Consider the following 11,595-nt stretch of genomic DNA (forward strand, 5'->3'; position numbering starts at 1 on the left):
TAAAGACAAGTTTCACCATGTTGGCCAGGCTGGTTTCAAACTCCTGACCTTGTGATCTGCCCACCTTGGCCTCCCAAAGTGTTGGGATTGCAGGCGTGAGCCATCATGCCCAGCCAATGAAAATGTTTTTAAATTAAGCTGTGGCAATGGTTGCATAACTTTTGAGTATAATAATCACTGAATCGTGCATTGTAAATGTGTGAATTTTATGCTATATGAATTATATCTCAGTAAGGCTATTTTTAAACAATCAATGTAACTCCTTTATTAAACTAAAAAAGAAAACCATTAATATCTTTCAATAGATTCAGAAAAGTGTTTGACAGGATGAATTCAGCAAATTAGAAATAGAAGAGAACTTCCTCAAACTGATAAAGGGCACCATCAAACAACCTACAAATAACAGCATGCTTGATGGTGAAAGACTAAATGCTTTCCCATAAAGATCAGGTCAAGACAGGAATGTCCACTCCCCTCACTTCTATTCAGCACTGTATAAAATATTCTCTCTTTTTTTTGTACAAAATAGTCTAGCCAGTGCAATGAGGTTTTTATTTTTTATTTTTTTATTTTTTTATTTTTTTTTGAGACAGAATCTTGGTCTGTCACCCGGGCTGGAGTGCAGTGGTGCAATCTTGGCCCACTGCAGCCTCCACCTCCCGGGTTCAAGAGATTCTCCTGCCTCAGCCTCCCGAGTAGCTGGGACTTCAGGTATGCACCACTGTGCCTGGCTAATTTTTGTATTTTTAGTAGAGACAGAGTTTTATCCTGTCAGGCTGGTCTCGAACTCCTGACCTCAGGTGACCCGCCTGCCTCGGCCTTTCAAAGTGCTGGGATTACAGGCATGAGCCACTGCTCCCAGCCTCAATGAGGTTTTTTTAAAAAGACATTCAATTTAGAAAGGAAGAAGTAAATTCTACTTATTCCCAGATGACTATCTATGTAGAAAATTTAATAAAGCCTATTTTTTAAAAGCAGGATATAAACACAAAAATTAAGTGTATTTCCATATGCTAGCAACAACGAATCAGAAATTAAAAGTAAGTTAATAATACAATTTATAATGGCATCAAAAATGTGAAATACTTATGGCTAAATCTGACAACAGATGTTGTTATGGGTTGAATTGTGTTCTCCAGATATATAGGTTGAAGTCTTAACCTCTACTACCTCAGGTTATAACCTTATTTGGAGACAGGGTCATTTCAGATGGAATTAGTTAAAAGGAGGTTATACTGGAGTAGGTGGGCTCTCAATACAATATGACTGGTGTCCTTATAAGAAAACAATGTGAAGACACAGGGGGAAAATGCCATGTGATGATGGAGGTAGAAATTGAAGTTATGCAGCTGCAGATCAAGTAATGCCAAACATTAACGGTGACACCAGAAGCGAAGAGAAAGAAACAGATTCTGGAACACGTTCCCCTCTACAGCCTTTGAAAGAGGATGGCTCTGCTGACACCTTTATTTCAGATTTCTAGTCTCTAGAACTAAGAGAAAATAAATTTGTTGTTTTAAGCCAGATCAACAGAAATTTTTGTTCATAGTAATTTGTTATAGCAGCCCTAGGAAGCTAAGACAAATGTGAACGTGTGTACGCTTTAAACTATAAAATGTTGCTCAGAGAAGTTAAAGAAGACCTAAGTAAAAGAGATATATACTTTAATAACATGCAAAATTTCAAGAACATACAGAAACTCTTTATTTCCAGCTCTGTCTTCAACGCTTTCAGTTGCTGATGTACAAATTTTTTTTTTTTTTTTTTTTTTTTTTGAGACAGAGTCTCGCTCTGTCACCCAGGCTGGAGGGCAGTGGCGTGATCTCTGCTCACTGCAAGCTCCGCCTCCCAGGTTCAGGCCATTCTCCTGCCTCAGCCTCCCGAATAGCTGGGACTACAGGCGCCTGTAACCACGTCCGGCTAATTTTTTGTATTTTTAGTAGAGACGGGGTTTCACCATGTTAGCCAGGATGGTCTTGATCTCCTGACCTCGTGATCCACTGCCTCAGCCTCCCAAAGTGCTGGGATTACAGGCGTGAGCCACCGCGCCCGGTCCGCTGATGTACAAAATTATATCTTTATACATTGCATGTCCCCAAACAAAACTAATAATTCTTTTTTTTTTTTTTTTGTGAGACAAAGTCTTGCTCTGTCACCCAGGCTGGAGTGCAGTGATGCGATCTCGGCTCACTGCAACCTCCGCCTCCCTGGTTCAAGCGATTCACCTGCCTCAGCCTCCTGAGTAGCTGGGATTACAGGCACATGCCACCACGCCCAGCTAATTTTTGTGTTTTTAGTAGAGACAGGGTTTCACCATGTTGGTCAGGCTGATCTCAAACTCTTGACCTCATGATCCACCCGCCTCAGCCTCCCAAAGTGCTGAGATTATAGGCATGAGCCACCACACCTGGCCTAATAATTCTTTTAAATACATTTGTCCCTTAAATTATGTGGAAAACAAGATGTAGAGTTACAAACTAAAGTTACAATAACACTAGCTTTTAGACTACTATTTTTGAAAATATATTCTTTCTTTAAATCGTTTAGAAAACAAAACGTGGACGCCAGGTGCAGTGGTTCACACCAGTAATCCCAGCACTTTGGGAGGCCGAGGCAGGCAGATCACCTGACGTTAGGAGTTCAAGACCAGCCTGGACAACATGGTGAAACCCCATCTCTACTAAAAATACAGAAATTAGCCGGGCATGGTCACCAGCACCTGTAATCCCAGCTACTCGGGAGGCTGAGGCAGGATAATTGCTTGAACCAGGGAGGTGGATGTTGCAGTGAGCCAAGATTGCACCATTGCACTCCAGCCTGGGTGACAGAGGGAAAATCTGTCTCAAAAACAAACAAACAAACAAACAAAAAACAAAAAGTGGAGATATAGACTGTTGTTACAATAATACTAGATTTTATAATTACCCATGTATTTATCTTTATTGAGATCTCTAATTCCTCAAATGGCTTGGAGTTACTGACTAGTGTGTTTTCACTTCACCCTGCAGGATTCCTTTGAGCATTTCTTCCAGGGCAGGTCTAGTGACAACAAACTCCCTCAGCTTTTTTTTTTTTTTTTTTTTTGAGACACAGTCTTGCTCTGTCGCCCAGGCTGGAGTGCAGTGGCGCGATCTGGGCTCACTGCAACCTCCGTCTCTCGGGTTCAAGCGATTCTCCTGCCTCAGCCTCCTGAGTAGCTGGGATTACAGGCGCCCGCCACCACACCAATCTAATTTTTGTGTTTTTAGTAGAGATGGGATTTCACCATGTTGGTCAGGCTGGTCTCAAACTCCTGACCTCATGATCCGCCTGCCTTGGCCTCCCAAAGTGCTGGGATTACAGGCATGAGCCATTGCGCCTGGCCAGCTTTTTTTTTTTTTTTTTTTGAGACAGATTTTTGCTCAGTTGCCCAGGCTGGAGTACAATGGCGCGATCTGGGCTCACCACAACCTCCGCCTCCTGGGTTCAAGCAATTCTCCTGCCTCAGCCTCCCGAGTGGCTGGGATTACAAGCATGCGCCACCACGCTCGGCTAATTTTGTATTTTTAGTAGAGACGGGGTTTCTCCATGTTTATCAGGCTGGTCTCGAACTCCCGACCTCAGGTGATATGCCCGCCTCGGCCTACCAAAGTGCTAGGATTACAGGTGTGAGCCACCATGCCCAGCCCAAACTCCCTCAGCTTTTGTTTATCTTGAATATCTTACTATCTCCCTCACATTTTTTTTTTTTTTTGAGACGGACTCTCACTCTGTCACGCAGGCTGGAGTGCAGTGGCACAATCTCGGCTCACTGCAACCTCCACCTCCCAGGTTCAAGCAATTCTCTTTGCCACCACGCCCGGCTAATTTTTGTATTTTTAATAGACACAGGATTTCACCATGTTGGTCAGGCTGGTCTCAAACTCATGACCTCGTGATTTGCCCGCCTCAGACTCCCAAAGTGCTGGGATTACAGGCATGAGCCACCACACCTGGCCACTCTCTCATTTTTGAGGGATAGTTTTGCTGGATATGAGATGCTTAGTTAACAGCTCCCCACTTCACTATATTAGTTTTTTGATCTCTATAGTTTCTGATGAGAAATCTGCTGATTTTCATCTTATTGAGGATTCCTTGCATGTCGAGTTGCTTCTCTCATGCTCTTTTCAAGGTTCTCTTCTTGGCTTTCAAAACTTTCATTATAATGTGTCTCACTATGGGTCTCTGATTTCATCTTACTTGGAGTTCATTGAACTTCTTGGATTTTTTATATTCATGTCTTTTGTCAAATTTGGGAAGTTTTCAGCTATTATTTCTTTAAATATTCTCTCAACACCCATCCCCCTTCTCCTTTGGAACTTTCACAATACATAGGTTAGTGCACATGATGGTTTCCCGCAGGTCTCTTAGGCTCTGTTCACTTTTCCTCAATCTTTTTTCTTTCTATTCCTCAGACTCCATAATTTCCATTGTCCTTTCTTCAAATTTGCTCATTCTTTTTTGTATTAGGCCATTCTTTGTGTTGCTATAAAGGACTACCAAGACTGCGTAATTCAGCAAGAAAAGAGGTTTCATTGGCTCATGGTTCTGCAGGCTTTGTGGGAAGCATGGTGCTGGCATCTGCTTCTGGTGAGGCCTCAGGAAGCTTACTTACAATCATGGTGGAAGGTAATGGAGAGCCAGCCCATCACACAGCAAGAGCAGGAGCAAGAGAGAGAGGAGGGAGGTGTCACACACTTTTCAACAACCAGATCCCACGAGAACTCACTCACTATTGCAAGGAGAGCACCAAGCCATTCGTAAGGGATCTGGCCCCATGACCAAAACACCTCCCACCAGGGCCCACCTCCAACATCGGGATTACATTTAAATATGAGGTTTGGGGGGACAGACATCCAAACTATATCATTTATTCTGCCAATTTGTCATTTTAGTTATTATACTTTTTAGCTGCAAAATTTGTTCTTAGTTTCTTTTTCAGGTTTTCTATCTCTTTACTGATATTTCCATTTTGTTCATATGTTGTTTTATTGGCTTTTTCCATGTCTTCCTTTTTTTTTTTTTTTTTTGAGACAGAGTCTCGCTCTGTCGCCCAGGCTGGAGTACAGTGGCACGATCTCGGCTCACTGCAACTTCTGCCTTCTGGGTTCATGCCATTCTCCTGCCTCAGCCTCCCGAGTAGCTGGAACTACAGGCGCCCGCCACGGCGCCCAGCTAATTTTTTGTATTTTTAGTAGAGACTGGGTTTCACCATGTTAGCCAGGGTGGCCTTGATCTCCTGACCTAGTGATCCGCCTACCTCGGCCTCCCAAAGTGCTGGGATTACAGGCAGGAGCCACCGTGCCCGGCCTTTTTTTTTTTAATCACCCGGGCTGGAATGCAGTGGTGTGATCTTGGCTCACTGCAACCTCCGTCTCCCGGGTTCAAGTGATTATCCTGCCTTAGCCTCTCGAGTAGCTGGGATTACAGGCATGCACCACAACGCCTGGCTAATTTTTGTATTTTTATTTTATTTTATTTTTTTAAGAAAAGTTTTATTAATGTGTTAATATTTCAGCAAAGTTATTGCAATGGGTTGAAAACACAAACACACTGTTACAGGCTTTAAAGTGACAAACGAGTTTTACACAATTGAAATATTACACATACTTATGGGATTTATTGAATGATTAACAGACCCATAAAAGAAATTAAATCTGAAAGATGAAATCCAGTATTAGCACCTACAATATCTCTGACAGTTAAACTTTTAATGGTTTCTGTCTCCTAATGTATTTTTAAACTCTCTCCCTCATACAGTGCTCTCAAACCCCAAGGATGAACGAAAAGGCATAAACAGCCCTGATCCTAGAAACGTACAACCAAAAGCAGAGCTACAAATATGGACTCAGACTTGAGAGTTTTACTTAGAAGTAACTTACTGTACTTGAGCCAGTCATAAGTTTTCTGTGCACTGAATACTGTATATGAGAAAATTCTGTGAGTCATAAGGTTTGCGTAGGGATAGTTAAAAATTAGTAGTATACAGTATTATTCCAATCAAATGTTTTTCTCGTAAGTTATATTTATAAGAAAACTATAATTAAAATATTTTTATACCTGCTTATTACATATCCAGGGACCCAGGAGGAACATCTATGTGTTTGATGGTTTGGCATCCACTTTATTGTGCTTACTGATTTTTGTGATGAACAAGCAACACACATCACATCTTCACAATCTTTAAGGTAATGCAACAATGACATAACATTCTCCAAAGAAATAACTGGAAATTGCATTAAATACTGCTTTAATGAGGAATAATTGCTATAATAAAACAAATAACATTATACATTATTTTTTCAATGAGCTTCAGTTTGAGGAACTGAATAGTAGAAACAGATCTTAATATATGAGTCATGGTAAAACTGGTAAATCTTTGAAATCTAGGAGGTGCATTAGCAAAACCACAGCCACACCAACCCTTGCCAAAATCCTGGAGAAAAGCATTTTATTAATTTAGGGGAACAAGATGGAACACTGGAAAAGATACAACTTGTTGAGGTCTAAAGCTACCTGAGAAGCTGGCCCAAGGAATGAAGAGAACCAATGGTACGTACTGGTGGCAGATAATAAGGTTTGCACTGGGCTGACCAGCTGTGTTTTATTAAATGGCCTTCAATAAAAAAAGTGAAATGCTTCATTGTGTTTTCTCACAAACTAGTCAAAAGATTACAGAGTCCTACACAATTTGGAGACACAAAGTGGATACTGAGCGACTAGAGGTCATTCCAGGTGTGGAATTTTACAAAGTCCTTGGAGTAAATGGCACTGTGGCTCTGGCGGCAGATAGGAATGATACTCTGGAGAGGAGGTAGAGACACTCTGCAGTCGGCCAATGAATACATGAGGGGCCCGGCTAGAAGCAGGATCTTTAATTCTATGGTTTATCTTCCATGGCTCATGCCTCTGTCTTCATAAATGGTAATTTCAATAACTCGCAGTCCTCACTCAATGGAGTCTGTCAGGAGAAGGCCTTGTGGAACATAGATCTTCTCATTCTGCTCTTGAATGCATTTGGAGACTTTCTTCAGAAGCTTCTGGTAATGAGTTTCCAAGCATAGGAAGATGGTATATGCTGTTAAACAAGCCAAACAACCTTCGAGATATGATTGGCCACCAAGCTTCTCTGCTTCTGCATAAAGGTTATTTAGAGTTTGAACTATTTCTTCAAACTGCTGCCTATCAATCTGGTTCTCCAGCTCCATGGAGAACATGGTCTGGAACTGGCAGCCTGTGCCACTGCTGTAGTCTCGCTGAATGAACACCTTTCTGGACTCTGGTGCCTGCTGCAGCCTCATGGCAAGGACAGGACAGGCCGCACTCTAATTTTTGTGTTTTTAGTAGAGACTTAGTTTCACCATGTTGGCCAGGCTGGTCTCAATCTCCTGACCTCAGGTGATCCATTCACCTCAGCCTCCCAAAGTGCTGGGATTACAGGCGTGAGCCACTTCGCCCTGCCCTCCTATGAGTCTTTAATGCCAAGGATGCTTTGTCAAGATAAAGGCTCACGTCCATTTCAGTGTCAACTGTCAGGGACTCAGCTGCAGACACTTTTGACTCATCTGCTTTCTGTTTATTTGTTTTTGATTTTTTGTTTTTTGCAAGCCTTTATGCTGCCTTCCTGTCTTTTTTTTTTGAGACCAAGTCTCGCTCTGTCCCCAGGCTGGAGTGCAGTGGCACGATCTCAGCTCACTGCAACCTCCACCTCCTGGGTTCAAGCGATTCTCTTGCCTCAGCCTCCCAAGTAGCTGGGGCTACAGGCATGAGCCACCGTGCCCAGCTTGCCTTCCTGTCTTTCTCCTCTTCCTGAGTCTCTTCCCCATCCCTACAGCATGGCCTCCACGTATGCCAAGCTTGCAAGCTTGCTGTTTGTTGCAAACAAACCTGGACTGACAATCTCTCTTCTGTCTTCTGGACAGCCAGACTGACTGTCCTCTTCTACCTGGGTGCCTGTGTACATGTCCTCTAACCCCTAACCCTAACCCTTTGCAGCTTCTGTTTCTTTTCTTTTCTTTTCTTTTCTTTTTTTTTTTGAGATGGAGTTTCACTCTTGCTGCCCAGGCTAGAGTGCAATGGCACGACTTCGGCTCACCGCAACCTCTGCCTCCCGATTCAAGCGATCTCCTGCCTCAGCCTCCCGAGTAGCTAGGATTACAGGCATGCACCACTATGCCCAGCTAATTTTGTACTTTTAGTAGAGATGGGCTTTCTCTATGTTGGTCAGGCTGGTCTCAAACTCCCGACCTCAGGTGATCTGCCCGCCTCAGCCTCCCAAAGTGTTGAGATTACAGGCGTGAGCCACGGATCCCAGCCAGCTTCTCTTTCTTTATCTATAAACAGAACTGTCGTGAAGATGCAATGAGATGAATTTTAGCTCAGAGCCTGCCACCTGGTGACTTACCCATGTTAGGTATTGTGGTTACAGCTCTGCTGTCAAACCACTTCTCCAACTCTCTTTCTAGCCTCAGTTCATTTGTCAAAGGGTTTGGCCCCAGTATTTTGCTGGATATTCAGAAGTACGACCTCACGTCTGCAGAATGCCACTGACTTTCACACGAGGCCTCCCAGGAAGGGATGCCAGGCCTCAGACACTAGCTGTTGGATCTCGGGACTTGCCACTCCACTTTGGCATTTTTCAGGACCACACGGCATACAGTTGATCTAACAGTCTTTCCTGTCCTCCCAGTGGTCAGCTGCAGCCCAGTTCTAGGGCTTCTGTGGGAGAAGACAGGAGAGGGCTGGGAGTCAGGGCACACAAATGTGTCAGATGAGGCTTTGCTTGCAAGGAGCTCACCACTTGGGTGGTGGAGGCCCAGAAGGCACTACTACAGTGCTCCCAAATCAGGAAAAGATTGCTAAATGCCCGTATACTCAGGATCACATGGGAGCCCAGAGTTGGATGCCTGGATCAGCTGGGAGTCTACCTGACATTGATGATGTTTGGCTAGAATACTGATGGACAAGGCCAGGCGCGGTGGCTGACGCCTGTAATCCCAGCACTTTCAGAGGCCAAGGCGGATGGATCACGAGGTCAGGAGATTGAGACCATCCTGGCTAACACGATGAAACCCCATCTCTACTGAAAATACAAAAAATTAGCCGGGCATGGTGGTGGGCGCCTGTAGTCCCAGCTACTCAGGAGGCTGAGGCAGGAGAATGGCGTGAACCCGGGAGGTGGAGCTTGCATTGAGCCGAGATTGTGCCACTGCACTCCAGCCTGGGGGACAGAGCGAGACTCCGTCTCAAAAAAAAAAAAAAAAAAATACTGATGGACAAATTGGAGGTAGCAAGATCGACACTGAGGGAAGGGCATCCCAGGCACAGGGAAGAGCATTTAGGAAGGCTTGAAACAGTCAGGTGCATTCTGGGAACTCCAAGTAATTCCACTCTTGAGTTGAGTGAGGGCTAAACACCTTCAAATCACAAAACATTCCAGCCACTGGTCTCTTCTTCTCCCTCCATTCCATCCTCAATACTATAGCTAGATTTATCTTCCTTCCTTCCTTTCTTTCTTTTTTAACATGGGGTTTCAGCCGGGCGCAGTGGCTCACCCCTGTATCCCAGCACTTTGGGAGGCTGAGGCGAGCGGATCACCTGAGGTCAGGAGTTCAAGAACAGCCTGACCAACATGGAGAGACCCCATCTCTACTAAAAATATAAAATTAGCCAGGCGTGGTGGTGCATGCCTGTAACCCCAGCTACTTGGAAGGCTGAGGCAGGAGAATCGCTTGAACCTGGGAGGCAGAGGTTGCAGTGAGCTGGGACTGTGCCATTGCACTCTAGCCTGGGCAATTAGAGCGAAACTCCATCTCAAAAAAATAAATAAATAAAAATAAAATAAAATAAATTTGGCTCCTCTGATTTTAAAATCGATCAGGGTTTCCTATGACCTATAGGACCAAGAACAAACTCCCTCTCTTGACATTGAAGACTCTTCACAGCCTTCTCCCAAACTCCTTCCACCTCTCCTCCCTACCTTTTGTTATAGTTACAGCCACTTGGATGATTTCCTGTTCTTAAAGCAGGCCAGTCACATTTTTTGTCCAGACTTCTCCCTCTGCCTGGAATGTTCTCCCCTTCTTCCCTGGGCAAATTCCCCCCATCTTCCAAGACCCAATGCAGAAGACAGGTTCATTAGAAGCCCCTTCAGGGTACTTCCAGTGCCTAGAATCCAGCCTGACATTTTGGTTGAATAATTAATTAATCAGATCAAGGACCTCTTCCCTGAGTACCCAACATAGCCCCCCCCACCACCCAACGCCTGTGCTCCCTGCACACCTCCTCCATGCTATGTTGGAACTTCTTGAAGTCAGGCTTCATTTCTTTTGTTTCGTTTCTTTCTTTGTTTTCTCTTTTCTTTTTCTTTTCTTTCTTTTTTTTTTTTGAGACAAGAGTCTCACTCTGTTGCCCAGGCTGCAGTGCAGTGGTGCCATCTCAGCTCACTGCAGCCTCCGCCTCCCTAGTTCAAGTGATTCTCCTGCCTCAGCTGTTGGAGTAGCTGGGACTACAGGCGCCCACCACCACACCCGGCTAATAGAGACAAGGTTTCACCATGTCAGCCAGGCTCATCTCGAATACCTGACCTCAGGTGATCCGCCCGCCTCAGCCTTTCAAAGTGCTGGGATTAAAGGCGTAAGCCACTGTGCCTGGCTGCGTTTCTTTTTTCTTTTCTTTTCTTTTCTTTCTTTCTTTCTTTCTTTCTTTTTTTTTTTTTTGAAACTGAATCTTGCTCTGTCACCCAGGCTGGAGTGCAATGGCACCATCTCAGCTCACTGCAATCTCCGCCTCCCAGGTTCAAGCGATTCTCCTGCCTCAGCCTCCGGAGTCGCTGGGATTGCAGGCACCCGCCACCGTGCCCGGCTAATTTTTGTATTCTTAGTAGAGACGGGGTTTCACCACCTTGGCCAGGCTGGTCTCAAACTCCTGACCTCGTGATCCACCCGCCTCGGCCTTCCAAAGTGCTGGGATTACAGGCGTGAGCCACCGCGCCCGGCCTCTGGCCGCGTTTCTTTTCTTTTACAGAGGAGTCAGGCTGGAGTGCCGTGGCACAATAGCTCACTGCAGCTTCGAACTCCTGGGCTCAAGTGCTCCTCCCGCCTCAGCCTCCTGAGTAGCTAGGACTGCAGGCGTGCACCACCACGCCTGACTTTTTTTTATTATTATTATTAATTTTTTTGTAGAGACGGGATCTTGTTGTATTGCCCAGGCTGGTCTCCAACTCTTAGCCTCAAGCGATCCTCCCACCTCGGCCTCCCAAAGTGCTGGGATTACAGCTGTGAGCCACCGCGCCTGGCACAGGCTTCATTTCTGATGGTCCTTCCTTTTTCCTTGATGCCTTTCTCTGTACCTGACACATAGAGGTGCCTGGTACGTGTTTGTTGAATGAATGAATGAATGAGCGAACATGCCATTTCACCTTATATATCTTTTGAACCTGTTAGGCCCGGGCCTGATGTTATAGCCTCTACCCCTGGCCCGAGTCTCCAGTCCCCTGCGTGTCTGCTGACCACAGCACGAACGCCAGCGCACTACCCTCCTCAACCCCAGCCCAGGCCCCTTCCCCGTCGGGGTCCC

At 45.0% G+C, this 11,595-nt stretch overlaps 1 protein-coding gene across 1 annotated transcript; it reads right to left on the reverse strand.

Annotated features, from left to right (window-relative positions):
- Positions 1–6,647: 6,647 nt before the first annotated feature.
- Positions 6,648–11,549, reverse strand: LOC117980992 (golgin subfamily A member 7-like). Its single transcript, XM_055115029.2, has one exon. It carries the CDS (start codon positions 7,317–7,319, stop codon positions 6,966–6,968), a length of 354 nt encoding a protein of 117 aa, XP_054971004.1. The 5' UTR covers positions 7,320–11,549; the 3' UTR covers positions 6,648–6,965.
- Positions 11,550–11,595: the final 46 nt, after the last annotated feature.

Source organism: Pan paniscus, chromosome 6 (assembly GCF_029289425.2).
Source record: "Pan paniscus chromosome 6, NHGRI_mPanPan1-v2.0_pri, whole genome shotgun sequence".
Lineage (NCBI taxonomy): Eukaryota > Metazoa > Chordata > Mammalia > Primates > Hominidae > Pan > Pan paniscus.

Bases quoted from the DNA above. Each gene is read 5' to 3' on its own strand.
- LOC117980992 (XM_055115029.2), bottom strand. From the start codon at position 7,319: ATGAGGCTGCAGCAGGCACCAGAGTCCAGAAAGGTGTTCATTCAGCGA.